At 40.4% G+C, this 23,083-nt stretch overlaps 1 protein-coding gene across 2 annotated transcripts in view; it reads left to right on the top strand.

The window, feature by feature from the left end:
• Positions 1 to 2,351: 2,351 nt before the first annotated feature.
• PGM2 (phosphoglucomutase 2) overlaps positions 2,352 to 23,083 on the top strand; it is a 35,912-nt gene continuing 15,180 nt past the window's right edge. The window contains exons 1-10 of one of the 2 annotated variants that reach the window (XM_081057704.1): positions 2,352 to 2,490; positions 5,819 to 5,986; positions 10,527 to 10,633; positions 14,096 to 14,180; positions 15,806 to 15,889; positions 16,010 to 16,203; positions 19,342 to 19,531; positions 20,216 to 20,313; positions 21,456 to 21,636; positions 21,726 to 21,819. In XM_081057704.1, the coding sequence (XP_080913830.1) occupies positions 2,401 to 2,490; positions 5,819 to 5,986; positions 10,527 to 10,633; positions 14,096 to 14,180; positions 15,806 to 15,889; positions 16,010 to 16,203; positions 19,342 to 19,531; positions 20,216 to 20,313; positions 21,456 to 21,636; positions 21,726 to 21,819 (1,291 nt within the window). In that variant the 5' untranslated portion in view covers positions 2,352 to 2,400. The remainder of the gene's footprint in view (positions 2,491 to 5,818; positions 5,987 to 10,526; positions 10,634 to 14,095; positions 14,181 to 15,805; positions 15,890 to 16,009; positions 16,204 to 19,341; positions 19,532 to 20,215; positions 20,314 to 21,455; positions 21,637 to 21,725; positions 21,820 to 23,083) is intronic. The other variant, XM_081057705.1, reaches the window with a different exon arrangement.

Genomic DNA, 23,083 nt, shown 5'->3' with positions numbered 1-23,083 from the left:
AAGGACCACATTTAGGGTTCTCTCCATCCGGAAAGTGTTTTCCAGGCTTCCTCCCCCCCCCCCCACATTAACTGCCTCTCCCTTGCACCTCCACATATGCTTCAAGTACTCAGGGAAGCTCCCCAGACTAGGACAGACCCCAGAGTGCACCCTCATGGAATCTCCGTGATTTCCTTCCAACATTTTTATCGGTTTGAAATTATGTATTAACTGATGTGATTATATAATCAATACGCTTCTCTCATTACACTTAAAGAGATATCGTAGCTCCTGGATATATGGTGTTTACTTTTAAAAATTGAAATAGAATACACTGAAAATGCGCAGTTCATAAGTACACTCCAGTGTATTACTACAAAGTAAACAAATATGAGCGACCACTCACTACCCAGGTCAAGAAATGGAGCGGTCCTAGTCTGCCAGAAGGCACTCTCCTCTTTCCTATAAACACCATTCTCCTGATGTCCATAGATTAGTTTTGTCTCCTTTGTAAAATTTTCAGTCTTAAGACTTTTAAAAATTGAGGTATAATTTAATATACAGTGAAACTTACCCTTTAGAGCGTACAGTTCTATGAATTTTGATAAACACAGTTGTGTTTATCATCACCATAATCAAGGCACAGAACAATTCCATCACCCCCCAAATTCCCTTGTGCCCTTTGTTGTCAACCTCTCTCCCCACCCCCAGGTCTAGAAACCACTAATCTGTTTTCTTTCCCTATATTTTTATCTATTCTAGAATTTTGTATATATGGAATGATCCAGTATTTGGAAGGTGGGGGTGGGTGGGAGGGAAGGTCTGCCTTCTTTCACTCAATGTAATGTTTGGGAAGTTCACCCATGGTACTGATAGTTCATTTTTTTTTTTTTTAAAGATTTTATTGGGGAACAGTGTGTACTTCCAGGCCTTTTTTTTCCCAAGTCAAGTTGTTGTCCTTTCAATCTTAGTTGCGGAGGGTGCAGCTCAGCTCCTGGTACAGTTGCCTTTGCCAGCTGCAGGTGGCGCAACCCACCATCCCTTGTGGGAGTCAAACCAGCAACCGTGTGGTTACGAGGACGCATGCCAACCAACTGAGCCATCTGGCAGCTCAGCAGCAGCTCAGCTCAAGGTGCCGTGTTCAATCTTAGTTGCAGGGGGTGCTGCCCACCATCCCTTGTGGGACACGAGGAATTGAACCGGCAACCTTGTGGTTGAGAGCCCACTGGCCCATGTGGGAATAGAACCCTCAGCCTTCCGAGTTAGGAGCATGGAGCTCTAACCACCTGAGCCACCGGGCCGCCCCGAGAGCAATATTTTTGATAGGGAGGCTTGTCAGTAGCAATCTTTTCAGTTGACTGAATGTGGAGCTCTCAATTGAAGCCCTCAGCAAGCTCTCCTATATGGGTTCACGCAAAAGATCGACTAGGTCGAGCAGGGTCAGGCAGGTTGCATGCAGCTGTGTAGTTGGGACCAAACAGCCATTGTCTGATAATTCATTTTTATTGCAGTATGAAAATACCTTAATTTGTTTATATCATTGTATGAACTTCCCACAATGTATTTATCCCTTGTATTGTTGATAGACCTTTGAGTTGTTTCCAGTTTGGGGCTATTACAAACAATGCTGATAGAAACGTTCTTGCACATGTTTTTTCATGCTTACTGCGTCTCCTTCATGGCTTAGTGATCCCAAGATCATGAAGATGTAAGTCTATCTTAGTTTCTAGAAGTTTCATTTTACCTTTCCCGCTTAAATCTACAATTGACCTGAAATGCATATTTGCATGTGACATAGCGTGGGGGCTCAAGTTTCTTTTTTCTTTTTCCCACATGGACATATAGTTGATACAGTACCATTAATTAGGGGAGGAGGGGGAAAGTCCTGTCCCCTTGCTCTGCAGTGCTACCTCTGAAACAAACTGTCCGTGTAGGTGTAGTTTCATTTCTAAAACTTCCATTCCGATCTACCGTTTATTTATCGCAATCCTCCCACTTGGTTCTTTTTCAAGATTTTTCTCGTTATTCTTGACTCTCAGAATTTCTACTGAATTTTTAGGGTCCTACTGAGTTTACTCAACCTTGTGTCCCAGCTCCTGACACGGTGCCTCGCACACAGCAGAAACTCAGTGACTAGTTATTGTACGAATGTGGGTGACCTGGGGACCTGTCAGAGGTTTGGGGAAAGACTCAGCCCTGCTCCCCACGCCTTTGTCCCCCGCTGCCCCCAGAGGCGCGCAGGTGAACTGCAAGGGGGCGTGCCCACTGGCCCCGCGCGTCATTCTCCCCGGGGATCCGGCTGGTTCCTCGGCGATTCTCCCCGCCCCGCCTCCGGGTCTGCCCGCCCCCGCCTCCGCCTCTCCCCTCCCCGCCGGAAGGGCGACAGCTACTCCTCCTGAGCTTGATGGTGGCTGCGTTGGGATGGCGGCGGTGGCGGCTCAGGAAGGCAGTGGCCGCGGCACGGACACCCGGCTGAACCAAGAGACTGCCAGGTGGCTACAGTGGGACAAGGTGAGGGGTGACCGGGGGCTGGGACCGCCCGCGTGCGGGGTCCTCTGCCTGCTCCCCCGGCGCCGCGCGGGGGTCTGCTCTTCCTTCTTCCCGCGCCTCCCATCCCTCGGGAAGACGGAGGAGGAGGACGCCGCGGCCGCCCATGCCTTAGGTCCGGCGTGTGGCAGATTCAGTTTGCCCGGAAAAGGTGTCCCGGGGTAAAAGCAGCCATCCCGCGGCCGGCGCTGGAAGTGCGGGAGTCGGGAGCGAGCGGGCGTGGCCTGAACGCGCGGAGGCTCGGGCGTCGCGTCTGCAGCGGTTGAGTAACTAACTGCACGTCCCGGCAGCACTGCTAGGTCTCGGTCTTTGCCCTCCGGCCCCTGTACGTGAAATGCACATCCGATTTCTGGATGCCATTGGCAACTCTGGGTGGTTTCTCTTTTTTCTGGGAAGACCTTGCGTTTCTTTAAGGAAGGAAAATGTTTCCACTTTTGATCACGTGCAACGTGTAGACATCTTTTAAAGTTATAGCTTTAACTTTATAATGAATTGTTCCGTAAAACTTTCCGTTTGAAGAAATGAAAACCTGATTGCCACAAAAATTGGATCTGTATAGAGAGGTAGTACCTCCCTGGGTAGAGGTGAGGGGATGTTGTTTTTATTTTGTAATGTCTTCTACTTTTCCAGTTCTTTCCCCTCTCAATTTCTTTGGGTTGAGACAGGCAGCAAGAGGGAGCTTGCGGCCCTCTGGTCGGAGGATGCTCCGAGGATGGCAAGGCGCCCAGCAGATGCCCACCGCATTCCCTCCGTGCCTTCATCTCCGTTCCTTATCTTGCTGGCTGCTTTGGTCACTCCCACTGCTGATTCACATCTGCTGCGCTCGCTCTCGACTTTTCATCCTTATCTCTCTAACTCCTTTGGTTTCCCTCAGGGTGTTGGTCTTGTATAGACATCAAAAGCCAGTTAGTCTTTTCCAAGTCAAAGGCCAGTTATTATTTTCCAAGTGTACACTGAGAGTCACCGGATATTGGCTGTAAAAACAGAAGTCTCTGTTTCCTCATTCAGCAAGTGTTGGTTGAACCTCTTATAAAATGTTCCAGACTTGAGCCCTTCCTTGAGGGCACCTGGTGATCTGATTGGTCAGATCGTGCTCTGTGATCAGTGTCTATTGCTTTTAACCAAAAAGGTGGGCTTTTACTTGATTCGTCTTGAATCTGGAACAATCTGGAAATGTGGGCATCATTCTGGAAATCCAGGGTTTTATTGGAATAGAATTTCAAAGTTTAATTATGTGGCCACATCTTGCCTGCATGTTCATCTAGTGGATGGTGACTGTAAGATAGAAATAAAGTACTTACTCTATTGTTCCTCTGAATTTGTAATTTAAAATGCCTGATAATGAGTTAATGTGATTGTCGTTTTCTCCATTCTTAACAATTTCTGCAACTGTTGTATAAAGAAAATAGGGCAACTTAAATGATTCGTGTGACTACTGTGTTCCCCCCAAAATAAGACCTAGCTGGACATTCAGCTCTAATGCATCTTTTGGAGCAAAAATTAATATAAAATTAATATAAGACCGAGTCTTATATTGGTCTGTATATTCTAATATAATATTATATTATACCGGGTTTTATATTAATTTTTGCTCCAAAAGACGCATTAGAGCTGATTGTCCGGCTAGGTCCTATTTTCGGGAAACACGGTATTTGAAGCAGTTAATGTAACAGAAAAGGACTGAGTTAATGCTTATCATGAAGTCTAATCTCTGAGACTTCTCTGTCTGTAAAATGGGATTTTTGTTATTTGTGTGCCTCTTGCAGTCATTACAAAATTCAGATTTGATCAGGTATGTGAAAGCATTGTGCAAATTATAAAATACTACAAAAGTAAGGTTTTGATTTAAATTGTATACTCTTATCATTCTCTGGGAAAATTTGAAGACATTAGGGAAGAAAATGAACATTTGATTGCAACTAAGTGCCAGACAGAGAAAGATGTTTTACATTCATTTAATGTAAACCACTCAAAACCACTCTGTAAGGAAGGTTCTAGACTGTTTGCCTAAGTGAATAGCGTTGGTGAGTGGTGGTGTGGCTGAGATTCCATTCCGGGTGTTAGACCCCAAAATCTGTATGTTCATTTCCTTTTTCCAAAAGTGCTTGCCTTCATAGGAAATAAAATACTTATAAAGGAAAAGACCGTTTCCTTCTACTCACAACACTTCTGACATCAAATGTGTGAGTTTTTCCACACCAAGCTGTTTTCCAGTTCTCTGTGGACACCAACTGAGTGTCCTACAACGTAACTCAATTCTGACACTAACTACCTGGAGTTATCGCAGACCCCCCAGCTTAAGGGCTCAGTGCCACAATACTGTCCCTACTTCAGGTGCCAGTAGAAAGTCCCAGGTTGGCCCCTGTACTTTTGACCAACCAGTGATAAATCAGGGGTTCCCACGACCCCCTTCTTGAGTTCGATGATTTCCTAGAACAGCTCGAAGAACTCAGGAGATCAGTTTACATACTGTTACCAGTTTTATTATAAAGAACACAACTCGGGAACAGCCAAGGGGAGAGATACACAGGGTATGTGGGCTTCCAAGTCCTCTCCAGGTATACCACCCTCCCAGCACCCCGATGTGTTCACCAGCCCAGAAGCTTTCTGAACCTTGTTGTTTAAGGTATTTATGGAGGTTTATTATGTAGGCATGATTGACTAAATCATTGGCCATTGGTGATTAAATCTAATTTCCAGCCCTTCTCCCCTCCCTGTAAGTCAGGGGATGGGGCTGAAAGTTCCAACTGTCTAATCACATGGTTGGCTCCCCCTGGAAACCAGCCCGCGCGTGTCCTTCAAGAGTTACTCATTAGCATAAACTCAGATGTGGCTGAAATGGGGTTATTAAGAATCCCAAAAGGTGCTCCTCACCCTAATCAGGAAATCCTAAGGGTTTACAAGTTCTATGCCAGGAACAAGGGATTCAATATATATTTCTATTCTAAACTAGTCTAATTTATTCTACAACTAAATATTTGTTTATTATATTGCAGTATCACTTGTTATAATTGAGAAAAAAATGACTTATTTCAGATTTCAAAAGCATCAAAATATTGAAAAGCCTATACACACGAACACACATACACACACACAGGCTTTTCAAATATATATGTGTGTGTGTATATGAATATGAATATAAATATATATGTGTGTGTGTATATATGTATATATATATATATATGTATAGTCTTCCCCGAGGGTAGAATTATTGTGTTTTTTTTTAATATTTCAGATTTTTCGTGCTGTTACTCACCTGGCTATATCTGGTATATACATTTCTGTTTTGTAGAATCCTTTAACTCTGGAGTTAGCGAAACAACTAATTGCAGAAAATAATAAAGAAGAACTACAAAAATGTTTTGGGGCTCGAATGGAGTTTGGAACAGCTGGCCTCCGAGCTGCTATGGGAGTGGGAATTTCTCATATGAATGACTTGACCATCATCCAGACTACACAGGTACCACATTTTTTTTTTAATTTTTTTTTTTATTAGTTTCAGGTGTACAAGACAAGGTAATACTTAGACGTTCATCATTTATATCCCTCACACTGTGAACCCCCCTCCCCCCATCCACTATCCCTCCGACCTCACACTGAACCATCACATTATATATATAAAATTATAGTTGGCATTCATTAATGTTTAGCTTCTGGTGTACAATGCCATGATCAGGTATCCACAGTATCCCTGAGGAGGTACCACATTTTTTACATTTCTTAGTTATTCTTAACATATCCCCAGTGTTAAAAGATAAACTGAGGCATACTAAAAAATTTTAAGTGTTGATTTGAGCAAAAATGTACTCGAATCAGGCAGTACCAAATGGGAAATGGTTAGGAACGCTCCACTGACAGGACCTAAGAGAAAGACTTTTACAGAAAAGAAGCAGAAGCAAAGGAAGGAAATTAGTAAATTGGCCAGAGCTCAAGTGGTTGCTTTATTTGGGAAAGTCCAATTGGTTGTTTGTGGTCGGTTGTGGTAGATTTTGATTTCTTAACCATGAGGCATTTACAGACTTAGGTTTTGGTTTGCTTAACAGATTTTAGTTTGCTTACTTAGGCTACTAAGGCTTTAAAGCCACCTCAGTCCAACGGCCTCCTTGTTTAATTAGTTTAACCCGAAGTTCCTTTTGTATTTGACAGGCCTAACTTGTTTAAATATGGCCAGGTCTTGTGGGTTTGCCTAGGTATAGGGAGTCCCACGTTTACTCTATAAAGTAAGGCTCATGCAGTTGGTTAAAGCAGTACTTGTTTCAGAACTCATTCATTCATTCATTCATTCATTCATTCATTTAACAGAGATTTATTGAGAAACTATGGGCCCGGCATTGGGGACATACTAATGACTAAAACAGATTCCTTCATGGAGCTTTCATTCCAGTGCAAATCTGCCAGCTTAGCTGACTGACTTTTATGGTGTTGTAATTTTTCGTTATGGTTGTACAGGTACAAGAATTAAAAAGCTTTTCTAACTGCCAGAATAACCAAGAGCCAGTTCTGTTTAGTTTTAATGTACGGAATCAGTGGAAATTATTGCAGAGTTCTCTTGCCTTCATTTGTGAATTTTACTGTCAGAATCTTGACCCAACTTTAGGAATAGAGGTAAAGTCTTTGACAAAACAGAATAGCTGCCATTGAGTATGGAGAGTCCTCTGTTTATGAGGGAAATGAAGGAGAATAGCTTATTCTATTTCTTCAACTACTTAGACTATTGAAAATGCAGATCACTTTAATTCTGGGAAAGAAAAGGCTGGAAAAATTGACTAATGGTGATTACCTGTACCTTACATGTACCTCCTATAAAAAGCAGTTGGACATGTTCTAGCAAAACCCTAATAAGGCAAGGCAACCTTGCCTGTGGGTACATAGCAGCCATGGGAACCCCTGTTAAGCAGTTGGGCTCCCATCTTTTTGGAGGGAAGGCTGGGAATGGAGTGAGCATGAGAATCCTCTACTTTATGGATAACACAGAATTGTGCTTCTGGTTAAGGTCACCCTCTGTTCCAGTTACTAGGGCTCTAGAACAAATCACCCAAAACGGTGATTTTAAACAGTTTATTTTGCTCACAGATCTGTAGTATGAGTGGAGCTCAGTGAGCAGAGCTTATCTCTGCTGCACATGGTATCACCTGGGAGCCTGGAATCTTCTGAAAGCTCCCTCACTCACATGTCTGCAGTTATGAATGGCTCTTAGCTGAGATCTTAGCAGGGGCCAGACTACTACATGTGGCCTGGGCTTCCTTACAACATGGGACCTGGGACAGCATCAGAGAGTGTCTGTGTGTGCCAGTTGGAGGCTGTATTGACCTATGTAACCTTACCTTGAAAGTCACCCAAATCACTTACTCCCACCATATCCTGTTTGTTAAAAGCAAGTCAAAAAGGCTGCTTATCTTCAAGGAGAGGGCACATAGATACCCCCCTCTTAATGAAGGAATGTCAGTGTCACATGAGAGGAGCATGTGGGGTAGGATATATTGGCGTGGCCATCTTTGGAAAATCCAACTGGGCATACCTTCAATTAGCCCTAATTGTTAGGGAAGTCGAAGGGATTGATCCTATAGCCTTTTTGTCTGTATTCTCCTAGAAACATCTTGTTTCTAGGAATGGTAGACTCTATCCCCAGAAATGTCTTAGGGCCTATCTCATACCTCCTCTCCCATAGGGCAATGGGTCTCTTCTGGGAGTGGACCCTGTGATAGGTAAGAATCCTACAAAACTAAGATGAGTTGATACTTTAAAGGTCATCTGACTCAAACCCTTGGGACAATGTCCTCCACATTCCCCATCATTCCACAGTGGTCGTCCAGCCTACACTAGAATACTTACAACAGGAGACAAAGATGTTAAGAGTTATGAGAGCAGCAATGTTATGAGAGCAGCAGGTATATTTTTAAAATCTTAGGAGTGGTTTCCAAGTTAGAGAAAAAGGATGTCCGGGACCTAACCCTCCAGCCTTCCACTCCCAGCTGTGGCTTGTGTGACCTAGTAGAATGTGTTGGCTTTCAACTGTGGCCTCCCATCCTGCCTGCTGGTCTCCAGTGTGGACTCTCATCCTAATGGGGCCCTAAAATTCATCTGGTTGAATTGAAGAAGCAGATATATGTGAGTCAAGAACACCCCAATGGGGAACAAAATAGAGACTGGAGGGAAACTTTTATATTATTTGCCTCGTTGATAAAGGTTATAATTTCCTCTTAGGTTATATAACCAAGCCATGAGATATCAATAACGGAGAACTCACTATCTTCTGAAATAGCCTTTCTATCTTTGGCTTGTTCGCATTTAAAAAAAATAGTTTCATTATTTTGAGTCAAAACCTGTCTTTCTGTAGCTTGTATGTATTGCCCATACTTTGACCCTTTGAAGCCATGCAGAGTTTACTTCTAGTGTCCTAAGATAGCATTCCAATTCTGAAAATGTCCCTTATCCCGCACTGTCTTTCCCTAGAATAAGCATTCTGTCAGGTTCTCAGCCTCAGCGGGTCCCAGAGTTCTCTAGGGTAATTTAGAGATGTGAGGATTTTGGACTAAGGCTGAATGCTTTTTGTCTCTTGAACTTTGGGGCCACAACACAGGAGATGACCAGAGAGAGAAGGGGTGGGAGGGTGCTGTTATGGTTGTAAGCCTCAGTGAGCATCTCAGTACCTTCTTGGGAACTCACAAAATCAATCCACACGTGTCTTTCTTTCCTTGTATCATTCAACCTCAGAAGGTATGCCCAACGCAGTATTTTTGTTCAGGAAAAACTAAAGGCATTCCAAATTGGCACTGCTCTGGCACCAGAGCTGTGACATATACTCCGCTACCAAACATGAGTTATAATTATTTTTTACAAGACTTCCTTCAGTCAAAGTGAAATAAGTAATATGAAATATCATTATTACCCAATCAACCTTTGCTCTGTAATAAAACCTATTTTCTCCAGTAATCTAAACGTATTGAATTCAAAGTTCGGTAGGTCTAATGTGTTCTAATCTTCCATATTTCAGATTGATGTGGCGTTATTGAGCACATGGAGATATATGAATTATGTATTCCATCATTTCTAGGTAATGATGGTAATAGCCCAAACTCAGCACAATCTTCATTTGTATAATTGGCTATGTCATATAATTGGACTGATATGGCCTCTCTAAGACCTCTGCCTGCTGGAAAACAGTATCACAAACAGGACACATTAAGAGCAGTTAATTATTAACATCTTATCAAATTGTATTGAGTTTCTTTGACCTACTGATGGTATAGAGTAGGCAGAAATGTCTGAAATACCCCTCTGCCTTCATGCATTTCAGAACTAGTGTAAAGGAAGGAGTAAAGGCTTAGGAAAATAATAAAAATAAAGCTTCTAACAGCAAACATATAGTGCTTTCTTGATGTTCAATTCTCAGCACTTGGCATGTTTTAACTCATTTAATCCTTGTAACAGCTCTTTGAGGTTGGTACTGTTGCTTTTCCTGTTTTACAGAAGAGGAAACTGAGGTACCAATTGATTAAGGAACTTGTCATTTGCTCATAGGTGGCAGACTGGAATCCAAACCCACAGACACTGTGCTTTAACCCAGCACAGAACCACCTCCCCAGACCTGGGGGACAAATCCAGGCTTTGTTATTTGTGTATCTGGGCAAGTCACTGAGCTTCTCTGAGCCTTAGTTTTCCCATCTGTAAAGTGGGATTTCCTGGCAAAGTTGATCTGGGGTTAGTGATAATAGCTGTTAGGTGTATAACACGGTACCTGATACATATAGATAGACAATAAATAAAGCTGTAACTTTCCTGTTGTTCGATTTGTTTAATTACTGAGGGGTTTCTCCCCTCTCCTTTACAATGTTCTTTAGAAATAGAGAAAATTTGACCTATTTTTGGCATACACACACGCACACACACACATTATATTATATTTAATATATACATAAGATGTGTGTGTGTGTGTGTGTGTGTGTGTGTGTGTATGGTAAAACACATATACTCTTTTAATCCGTATGGTATTTTTTTAGGGATTTTGCAGATATCTGGAAAAACAATTTAGTGACCTTAAGCAACGAGGTGTTGTGATCAGCTTTGATGCTCGAGCTCACCCAGCAAGTGGAGGCAGCAGCAGAAGGTATTTAAAGATATTTATGAAACTATTTCTTTCTAGTATATTTTGTGGTTTTATTTTTAATCACCATTTCAATAGCTTCCCTTATAAAACCATTTGTCACCTACATTGACTATAAAAATGATGGGTACATTCTGTTTGTAACTTTTAAGAATTCTGATGAGCTCCTTTCCATTCTTGAATGCCCATTTCAAGCTGCATTCTTGTAACATTCCCAAACCAATGTGCCTCTTACATAGCTGTAGGCAGATGATGATGATGATGGGGTGGTGATGATGCTGGTAGTGGTGGTGACGCTGGTGGTGGTTATGGTGGTGATGATAAGACAGCAGCAATCATTTGAGTGCTGAATGTGAGCGAGGCACTTAGGTATTTACTCATTTAATCATCACATCACATCTCTTTGCTGTAAGATCATAAAGTGAGAGGAGGAGCCACAATTTAAGCAAAAAGAGGCTGGCACTGGGAGTTGGCAAAGTTTTCCTCTAAAGGGCAAGTAGTAAACATCTTACACATTGTGGGTTGTACAGTCTGTGAAAACTACTATTATAATTCTGTCGTGTAGCACAAAAACAGCTATAAACACTACATAACTGAATACATATGACATGTTCCAATAAAACTTTATTTACACAATGGACTGTAGTTTGCCAACTCCTGCTCTTAACGTGTAATGTGACCTTCTTTTTATTTGAACACTTCCCCTGTTATGATGAATTTTTTATCATTCCATAGTATATGTATTAGTAATTACTTAGATTGGAAGAATATACAAATATTTAATATGAATGAAATTCTCATTAACTTTACAGTGCTGGATGAGTTGACAGAGTCCTAATCTTTGCCTTTCGGGAGGTTCTAATCCAATAGAGAAGCACTGATGGGAACAAATGTATGGCTGTGAGGAAGGGAACATGGCCAGAGCAAAATACTAGATGACATCAGTCTCCAGATTGAACTCAGAATGACCTAAGATTCTTGGTCTTCAGCTACAGGCTCAAAAATGTGATTTTTTTCAATAAAGCAGGAGAGAAGCTGTAGCTCTCAAGAACAGATCCACGTGACCTCCATTCACAAGAGAGTAATGTTGTATAAACCAGAATGTTAGTTTGTCAGTTTTTAGTTTGTGAACTTAGAGTTCGAATTAGATCATATACATGCTTTACCAACCCTGGGGGCATGTCACATCCTCCAGCCAGAACATGTACAGTGCATAAATATGGCCAACTGCCTGTTTAACTTCTCAGATTTCCTCATTTTAGGCTTCTTCTGGTTTACACATCCTTCAGATATGTTAATATGAGCAATTAAGGGGTGAACGGGTGGCTCAATTGTTTAGAGCGCAAGCTCTGGGCAACGTGGCTGCCAGTTCAATTCCAACACGGGCCAGCGAGCTGCACCCTCCACAACTAGAATGAAGTCAAAGAGCTGACGCTCAGCTCCCTGGTGGCCAGATGATTCAGTTGGTTGGAGCGCCGGCTCTCAACCACAAGGTTGCCGGTTCGATTCCTCAACTCCCGCAAGGGATGGTGGGCTGTGTCCCTTACAACTAAGATTGAACACAGCACCTTGAGCTGAGCTGCCGCGGAGCTCCCGGGTGGCTCAGTTGGTTGGAGAGCGGGCTGTCAACCACAAGGTTGCCGGTTCGACTCCTGCAAGGGATGGTGGGCTGCGCCCCCTGCAACTAACAACGGCAACTGGACCTGGAGCTGAGCTGCGCCCTCCACAACAAAGATTGAAAGGACAACAACTTGAAGCTGAATGGCACCCTCCACAACTAAGATTGAAAGGACAACAACTTGACTTGGAAAAATCCTAGAAGTACACACTGTTCCCCAATAAAGTCCTATTCCCGTTTCCCAACATAATCTTTAAAATATATATATATATATTATACATATATATAAAATATATATGTATTACAAATATACATATATATATTTGTATGCTATGACCTACAACATGTAAGCATTTAGAGATTGTAAACTAAATATTAAACCAAATCATGATAAAACATTCATGATGCATCAATGGAATCTTCCTAGAGTTGGATACTATTGCAGTCTCAGAGTGTTACCTAAGAAAATGTTTATTAGTTCTTTAATCTTCCAATTTTAAATATCTGGTGGGGACATTAGTGTGTGCAGAGAACACACTAAATCTTTTTTTGTGCACATTTGTAACTTAGTTCACATGTGTCATGTATATAATATTCATATACATGTTGAGTGTCTCCTTTGCCAAATTTAAGAAGGCTCCTTTAAAGTTAGCCTGATATATGATAAATATTTCATGAGGGTAAAAGTGACTTCCATGCCATTCATTCTAGTGAATGCAGTGTAGGTTTCATTCAGATTTTTATTAAACTTGTTTTTGCTGAATTTTGTTATTTGTATGACATCCCCCTATATAGAGGCATTTTTTTTCCTGTCAGAATCATTCTCGTATTGCTGTTGATCCGAGGGATTTTCAGTTATTAAAATGTAGAGATCTCTTTGTGCCCCAGCCATCTCCTCGAATAGTGTGCAATGAAGCTAATGCTCAAGAAACATTTGCGGGAGAGAATGAATGATCTGGTGATTTAATCCTGTAATGGTATATAGAATATTGTTCATTGGAAGTAAATTGCTCATTTACTGTGGTCAAGTATTTTACTCCAAGCATGAAGAAAGATTTGATGCCATATTCTGTATCCTGCCCTAAGCCACTTGCTGTAGAAGTTGAGAAAAATGTCAAAGTATCAAAGATTTAAGCCTCCTTTTAAGGGCTGGATGGAACCAAGATGTATATATGTCATAAACGTATATGTCACCTACACGTATATGACACACACATACCTACATGTGCCAGTAGGCCTTCTGTATACCAGTAAGACCACATGTAATCAAATGCTAGCGTGCATGGTCTATGCTGGATTGTGATGGCTTAAGCTAGGATTTCTCAGTCCCTGCCCTATTAACATGTGACTTCATACTGGGCTGGGTAACTCTTTGTTGTGGGGACCTTCCCTGTGCCTGTAGGATGTTTAATAGCATCCCCAGCTTCTACCCACCAGCTGCCAGTAGCACCCTACCCTTGCCCCCAGCGACTACCAAAAATGTCTCCAGACATTTCAGATGCCCCACGGGGGCAGAATCGCCCTGGGCCAATAACCGCTGAGACGGGTTTGAAAGACTTGGGTGCAGGCCTTCCTCAGCTGCTAAGTGACTGTTGGACATGGGATAAGTTGTCTGGCCTCTCTTGGCTTTAGTTCCACTTCTGTAAAACAGGAGTGGAGTGAGATGACTTCTGAGGTTCCTCCAGCTGTAGTATTCTATGCCAGTGGAAGTATAATAAACATTTTCCTTGATCTGGCTGTTATACTTAACCTAAAGAAGTGGGCAGGCATTAATTTCCTTCTTTACTGTCTCCGGGGGTCCTGACAACTCTACTCCCCTTTCTCTCCCTGTCACACTGCGTTTCCAGATTTGCCCGACTTGCTGCAACCACATTTATCACTCAGGGAATTCCTGTATACCTGTTTTCTGATATAACCCCAACCCCTTTTGTGGTAAGTAACCATTTCCTTTCATAATTTCCTGTCATGGGGTCAGAGATGGGGCGTGGCTGAATTTTACAGGTTTTAGTCCTGTTGGGATTCAGGGATATGAATGACAGAAGAGCTCCTGGCCATTTATTGGGTACTCTGTTCTCCCCAGGAATGTTTCTCCCACATCCTAATAATTTTTCTCCGGTATTCGACTTTGGATTCGTCAGAATTGACTTTTTTTAAGTACAATTTTCCTTTTGCTTGTATTCAAAGGATATTTTTAGCTAATTAACAACATGTCTTTTGTCTGTTTTTTCATTTGATTTGTACTTTTTATCCCCCAGTTATCACAGAAAACTTCTTGTATCTAAATCTGAATTCACCTCAAACCATGTCTTAACCATGAATATTTTTGACAAGTTCATGCACCAGCTTTTTATATCGATGTATCATTCTAGTTATTCATAACCAATACAGAAAACATGCTTGGCATGTTTTAGTAAAATTTTAATCAACTCCTTAATGTAGCAGAAACTAAAGAAAAGGACTGTAGGGATTGCGACAGTTGTTGTTTTTAAATAATAGAAGTTCTAAGTGCAGGGCCAGATGCTAAGAATATATATGTTTTTAGAAATTAAGCCAAAAACATGATTGGAATGCAAATACATCAAGTAGAAATGAGAGTGTATAAGTACAAGAGAAGTAAGCTCTACTACTAGTTTTGTGTTTACTGTCTCCAGTGCACTGATGGGTGTACCACTTCCTAGATTGTAAATAACCCAGTAGACATTCAGTGTCACATCCAAATTTGGTTCAAGTTTCATTGTTTTATGGAAAAATTACAATGTTTTCAAGCATTCTTGGTCTTCTGGACTATATAAATGTTGATAGCAATTATTTTTACATCAGGCATGAGTTACATGAGTGTCTCATGATTTTCCCATGCCTTGGAGTGGTTCTTCCCTTTTCTTTGCTCCAGGACATATGGGGAATGAGAGATAATGCCTAAGGGGACAAATGACAGCAGTGATTCTTAGTGGGAGGGTTGAGGGAGAGAGATGGGTAGAATCCCAGGTTGCCTGTGTATGGTAAGTCTCATCTGCAGCCATAGCCAGGACAAGCCTACCCCTCTTCTCATTTCGGAAAGTAGTCATGTAAAGATGGGAGCCAAGCAGAAATACAAGAGAGGGAGACTTTATTCTGGAGTGGGAGATAAATGAGCAAGCTGTTAAGAACACTCTCCGTTCCTTCAATCTTCCTTTAAAGCAAGTAGGGGGGAAGAAGAGAAGAGAAAGCAGTTGGAGGGAATAAACTGAATCCATAAGCTTCTGTCCCAAGAAAAAGGTTTAATTAAAGAATATGAAATGGAAGAGCAGACCATTTTATTGTTGGGAGAGTTTTCTAGCTCTACCAAGTAGAAGATAACAAGAAGGCACTAGGAAAATACTCAACTTTCTTGTTAGGATACATGTCCCAGAATTTTGAGCCGTGAGTTAGAATATACTGCTTGGGTATGGCACAAAATATTGAATGACACATAATGTTTATTAAAAGGGAACAAGTTGGTACAAACAAACAATACATGGTAGACATTTTAAGTATCTAATTTTTTGTTTAAAACTGTTCTTGTTTCCTCCTATTAACAGCCTTATGCAGTACTGTATTTGAAACTTTGTGCTGGAATCATGATAACTGCCTCTCACAATCCAAAGCAGGATAATGGTTATAAGGTATTTTTATTTTCCTACCCACATGTATGTACGTCTTAAACCTTTACAGTTTGGGAACCCAGAGAATGGGTGCTTTTTCATTAACCCTTCCCTGTCTGGACATGTTCCTGCATTCTCTAGGTCTATTGGGATAATGGAGCACAGATCATCTCTCCTCATGATAAAGGGATTTCTCAAACTATTGAAGAAAATCTAGAGCCATGGCCACAAGCTTGGAATGATTCTTTAATTAATGGCAGTCCACTTCTTCACGACCCAAGTGCTTCTATCAATAAGGACTACTTTGAAGACCTTAAAAAATACTGTTTTCACAGGTAAATGGATTGTAAACTCACTTCAAGTGAGTTAAATTAGCGTGATTTAGCAAAATTCTATCAGTTTTCATTAAGGTGTGCTCTCCAATTGGTACATGTACTATAGCTGCATCTGATTTTAGAGGCTGTAGGTCAGGGGTGGGTAATGTTTCTTGAGAGACAATTAGTAAATATTCTTGGTTTTGCAAGCCACGTAGAGTATGTCACAACTACCCAGCTCTGCTGTAGTAGGAAAGCAGCCGTTGATGATATGTAAATGAGTGAGCACAAATATAGCTGTATTCAGAAAACTTTATTTATAAAAACAGGTGGTTGGCCCACAGGCCATAGTTTGCCGACCTCTGTCATAGATTCATATATATATATATGTCGTAGATTCATATATATATGTGTATATATATATATGTGTGTGTGTATGTGAGAGAGTGTGTGTATATATATATCTGTGTGTATGTGTATATATGTATATAAAAAAACTGAAAGGTGTCAGATAGGAAACTTTTTTTATCTATCTAGAGAGTTTCTGTGAATATGCACACATATATATGCATAATATATTTCAAAACCATAAGTAAGAATATATTGTGTATGTAGTTTGTTGTATGCCTTTATTCTCCCAGTTAATTTGTCATGGATGCCTTCCCTGTTAACCCCTGTTCGTCCTTATACTTTTGTTTGGCTGCTGTACCCATTTATTTAACCCAGTGGTACAAACTCGATAGTTGTATATGTTGAGATAAGACGAGCAGAGTGACAGTGTCGTCCTTGTGTAGTGTGCTGTGGGTCCCACCACTCCTGACTGTCCCCCTGGCAAGAAACCACTGATTTTAAAGAAGCAAAATTTCTAGGTTGTGTCTAATACTGTATTTGCTGGACCCTCTGGCAGTGGAGGTCCCTGTGTGGAAAGTGGAACCCCAGTCCTACTTGAAGGGAGCAGCCATACCAGCTGGGTGTCACTCTGTGCAGATGTAGTCCAGAATTGCCAGATCATCTGATTTTTTTTCCTCCCTAAAAGGAACTGGAAACCCCGAGTTTGTTTGTAAAATCTAATTTTTAAACGTTGGAGACCATCTTTTAAATGGTCTATTAAATCCAAATAATACACATCTGTGAGCCTTCCCTCTGTCCCTCTGATTGAACTTCACAAAGACTAAGGCTCCTGTTGCTCCAAGTAGCTCTGGAGTCAATACAGTTCCTTGAATACGTGTGTGTGTGTGTGTGTGTGTGTGTGTGTGTGTGTGTGTGTCCTTAGGTACATTTCTGGCATTAGAATTGTATGTGCATTTACAAAGTTGATAATGATTAACAGATTGCTCTCCAAAAATGTTACACTAGTTGACACTCCCCTCAACAATATATGATAGGTAATATATATGATCCACATTCTTATCTATACTGAATATTATCAAATTTCTTATTTTTCTCAGTTTGCGAGATGAAAGTAATATCTTACTTATTTTTTATATTTATAATCTTATAAATAAGCTGTTTTTCATATTTATTTAACCTGTATTCTTCTATGTATTTGTCCATCTACATTTGCAAAACTTCTTTGCTTATATAGAAAACTGGTCTTCATTTATTTCAAATATTATTTTCTCTTCTATTGTTACCTTTGGACTTTTTCATTGAATCTTTTTGCTGAACTTTTGTAAAAATTTGATTATCAGTTTTTTAATTTATGACTTCTGGGTTTTATGTCATACTTACGAAGACTTTTTATAACAAGATTTAAAAAAAATGTCCCGTTTTCTTTTGGACTTGCATGTTTATATTTTGTAATGTTTGAATCTTTTGGTGATTTTTAATTTTGGTGATTTTTAATTTTGTATGAGGTGGGAGATAGAAAAGCAAATTAAGTTTTTTCTAAAAGAGGTTTACAGTTGCACCAACACATTAAGTTGAAGAATCTATCTTTCTTTGAATAATTGGAAGTATCACCTTTATCAAACTTTCTAACACTAATTGAATGTTTATTATAATCTCAGGTAACTGACTGCTATAGGCCCTTCACGTGTACTAATTAATTTAATCTCATTTTAATCCTCACAGTAATTCTGAGGGTAGGTTCTGGTGTACTGCCATTTTATAGATGAGAAAACTGACCCAGAGAGGTTAAGTAAATAACCAACCGTCACACAGCTTGTCACTGGCAGAGCTCTAGGATTTAAATTCTGTCACCTCCAAAGCATGTTAACCACTAAGCCTTATTGCTTCTCATATGTATTCCTCCTTTCAAATTCGATCAACTTCTGGACTGTATTCTGCTCTTTTAACTTGTCTTTTTATATTTAGTACTAAACTGTTCTAATTGCAGTAGTTTTATAATTCACTTTAATATCTGAGTGATATTTTTTCCAGATTTGTTTTCACTAATCTTATATTTATTTTTCTAGATGCATCTTATCTTTCTAGATGCATTTTATCTATATGTTTGTTTTAAACCCTTGTCTTAGACAAGACCTTGTTCGTTTATTCATTGCCAAAAGAAGTGGACAGTAACCTAAGATCTAGCCATCAGAGCACTGGCAGATTTTTAAAACCTTATGTTTACCTTTCTGTAACTTCTGCTGTTAATTTTGATGTTTATTGGTATTCTATATTGTCAGAACAGGGCACTTTGCCAAACAGATTGTTACTTGACAAAGAAAATGTTTTGTTTTTTATACATCTGTGTATGGGATGTTCTATCACATTTTGTTAAAGGGGACATTTTGAAAATCATTTTTGAAGCTAGTATAGACTGAGGAGCCCTGGAACTGGCACTGCCATCGGCGGGCACCCATGAGCGGCTGTACATCTCTCCTGGAACTTGAGCCCAGGGCTCTTTCTTTCTGTCTCATTCTACGTGTGAACGGTGTCATGTAAAACAAATTCTGGCAGTAATCAGATTTGCTGAAAATAACTACAGAGTAAAATTAAAAACTTGGAATATGTTGCGGGAAGGGTATACATCTGGGAGAGAGTGGATAAGATTTGTTTCATTTTTTTTTTTAAATGGAGTTAGAAAGCATCTCAGTTGTCTTACACAGTCTTATGACATTGATGTCTTACATTCTTGGGGATCTGGTTCTTTGATATTTTGCAAACCTTCCAGTTTGTATATATTATGAGTTTCCATGATGTGTCTGATTCTAGGAATGTGAACAGAGAGACCAAGTTGAAGTTCGTGCACACCTCTGTCCATGGCGTGGGTCACAACTTTGTGCAGTCGGCTTTTAAGGCTTTTGACTTTGCTCCTCCTGAAGCTGTTCCCGAACAGAAAGTTCCCGATCCTGAGTTCCCAACAGTGAAATTGCCCAATCCCGAAGAGGGGAAAGGTGTCTTGGTAACCTAAGATTTTTAATTATAAAATTTACCTCTTAGCTTCAAAACTATCACTATCAAGTAAAATAAGTCTTTATGTGCTCTCATTGTGCTGAACAAAAAAATAATTTCACCGTTGAAAATGTATTTATTAATTATTTATTTCTTAAAGGAACTTTCAAATTAGATACCTTAGCATCAGGATGAGAGAACTGAAATCTAAATGATGTGTTAAATTTAATTTCATTAATTAAGTTTAAATTGAACTTACTGTGCTTCCTTAATGCCAAAAAGAAACAGTAAAAGAACGGTAGTTTATCCCATGATGTTTACTGCCTTAATTGTCATTTTTCTGATAGGAAGACGTGTTATTTAAATTATGGTTCCTTTAACCTTTGTAAAGGTTAGGATAGCAATGATATACAGAGAGTCATTTTTTGTGTGAGGTTGACCACACAGGAAGCCTGGAAATACCCGTCCAATCACACACACTGTAGATGTGGGGCAGATTTCATGAGTGGGCTTGGCTCATACATTGATGCTCTTATTTTCTGATGTGACCAGCCTAGACCATCCTCGGAAATAAAATTCAGCCTTCGTTTGGGGAACGTCCTCTTTTAGTTCTTAAAGAACTGACCGTTTTTAAAGATTGCAACATGCTTGATTCTTGATTGAAGTACTCCTTTCTCATTCCTCTCTTTTTCAGACTCTATCTTTTGCTTTGGCGGACAAAATCAAGGCCAAAATCATTTTAGCAAATGACCCAGATGCAGATAGACTTGCTGTCGCGGAAAAGCAAGACAGGTACAAATTAATTTTGATTGCCTGGAACATATAAAGGGTGATTCCGGCAGTAAAATGTTTCTGGGGAGACTGGACCTATTTGGAAATAGTTCCCATTTACTTTGCAAGGCATGTGTCACTGAACCTCTGTGACGCCCTCTAACATGGAGCAAGGTGCTGATCTGGGAACCATATGATTGGTAAGCATAATTCAGAGTAAGCCAGTCCCGCATGGATTTACAATCAAAATTAGTATTTGTTATCTTTCCTCATTTCGTCATTGATTTCATTGTAAGTAATGACTCAGTGCCTAATGAGGGCAAAGTACTTTGCTTGGTGCTGGCTTTACAGTTGAGTATTTGCCAAAGGGTTTGGTAAGGAGCTGGATTTTCAAGGAAATGTTGAATTTAGGTTGAGCAGACCAGAGAGGAATACCTGTGCAGTACTGGCAGTGTCTGAGGCAAATGTGACTGTAGAATTTGTACAGAGGAGTGGTAGGTAAATGGGGGCAGAAGTTGAATGATAGGCAGGGTATCAAACAGCATATGCTATCACATATGGAGGTTGTGGGGTACAGCCAAAGGGTTACGGATTTAGATTATGATAAAATATAATAGGTTCAATTCGATACCAGTCTTTATAAAATTAAGCTACAGTGATCCATGCTGAAATGTGAGATGTACTTCTAGCCACTTGGACTCCAGAGAGGAAGACAAATCACACATCTGTTCTGCGGTGTCCTCGCCATTTTAGCTCCAACCTCAGCCTTTAGGAATGTTAAGCTATTGCCCTCTCAGAATCAGAAATACTGACCGGACCAAAAATTCAGATCTGCAAACTATTATAGTTGGGAAATCTTGCTAGCATATTTCTGTTATGTTTAAAAGCAAAGCCTTTGCTGAAGACTATGTGTTATCACTGACATACTTATTTTGTACACTCTTCAAACATAGGATGTTTGTCTTGGCAAACTGACTGTAACGTGGTAGCTATTCAAACGTTTGTGCAGTGGCACTCACATTTCTGGCCAGTTATTTAAGTAAGAATAACAAGAACTGTCTTCCAGAAACCACTGTGAGCCTGTTTGGCCTAATTGTCCTGCCCCGTGACTCTTAGTGTTTCTATTAAGATCACTGCAATGAATGGATCATTTTTTCTTTCAGTGGTGAATGGAGAGTGTTCTCTGGCAATGAGTTGGGGGCCCTCTTGGGCTGGTGGCTCTTTACTTCTTGGAAAGAAAAGAACCAAAATCCCAGTGCCCTCAAAGACACGTACATGCTGTCCAGCACTGTCTCCTCCAAAATCTTGCGGGCCATTGCCTTAAAGGAGGGTTTTCACTTCGAGGTAAGTGTTTGGGGGACATGCTCTTTTGCCTTTCGGTTGCTCTATAGAAGGTCTAAGGCATGTCTTTCTCTTTTGGATTATCCCTTTAGGAAACATTAACTGGCTTTAAGTGGATGGGAAACCGAGCCAAACAGCTAATAGACCAGGGGAAAAATGTCTTATTTGCATTTGAAGAAGCTATTGGTAAGAAATGATAATGATGATCGTAGATTTAATTTACAGAATGCGAAAATTGGGAAAAGATGTGGATTTGGGTTGGAGTTCAAAAGATTAGCAGTAAACGAGGAGCACACAGTTTGCTTTGCTTGTGTGGCATGCAGAGAGCGTTGAACTATCCTACCCCAAAATTGACAGGTCAGATTTTTTTCAGCTAAAAAGAATATCTCATAAATAATCAAGCCATTAATGTAAGAAAGTGAATTCTTTCCCCACATGACTGCTAGTAGCTGAAGAATCCACCTATTTTGGGAGTTGTGACATTTCCTTAACTACGGTGTGGATCCCAGGCCTAATACAGTTCTCGCCTCCTCCAAAAGTGCTATGCAGACATCTGTCTAGAGGAGAGGAGACGGCACGGTTGTGGTACCTTCATCAAAGTGATTGTCACCTGAAAGGATGACCCTAAACCCAGCCAGAATGCCTGAAAAGCACTTGTCTTAGGTTGTCCATATACATGAGCAGAAAGGAGAGCTGGCTGTAGAAACCTGAAATTCAGATGTCTGCTCTGGGGGTATTTTAGCTATTTGTTTAGTAAAAGCTATGACACGTTATACTTATTCTATAATATATATTCTTCTGATTCATCTGTGTATTTCCTGTAGCACACATATCATTTAACTGGGTAATCAAATGACGTGTAATAGTTGAGCTTTGTTCTTTTGTCACAATTGACAGTTTTGTCTTTCTATAGCTTTTTATTTAAAAAAATTTTTTTTACGTTGGTTGATCAAATGTTTATTGCGTATCAATTACACAGTGACTCTGAAAGAAATGGACCCTGACCTTAGCCAGCAGAGCTTATAAGGATCTATCTAGTTAAGTAGCCACAGTGGCTAGTTAAGTAGCCACACTTGCCATAAGGGTAGGCCATATGGCAAGATAAATAACTCACAAGAACTGTGAGCATCCAGAGAAGACAGAAAAAGCATTGACAAGAACAATTGGAGACAATTTTGTCCGAGCAGGAGGGATTTGGGCTGGACCTTGGAAATGAGCACAGTCTCACAAGGACGAAGACTCTCCTCACAGGTTATTCACCAAATACTTCTGGAAGACCTGCTATGCACTAGGCACGGGCTAGTTTCTTAAATATAATGGTAAATGAGAAGTATCCACTTACTCGTACTATTACCACCTCTTATGCGATAGGCAGGATGCATACAGATAAGTTCATGCACAGTGTTGTAAAGGAACCCATTGCTAAGGGTGTGTGTCTGACACATGTTTC

Source organism: Rhinolophus hipposideros, assembly GCF_964194185.1.
Source record: "Rhinolophus hipposideros genome assembly, chromosome: 1".
In the NCBI taxonomy this organism is placed as follows: Eukaryota; Metazoa; Chordata; class Mammalia; order Chiroptera; family Rhinolophidae; genus Rhinolophus; species Rhinolophus hipposideros.
The sequence above is the reverse complement of the archived record's forward strand: the minus strand, read 5'-3'. Positions and strand labels throughout refer to the sequence as shown.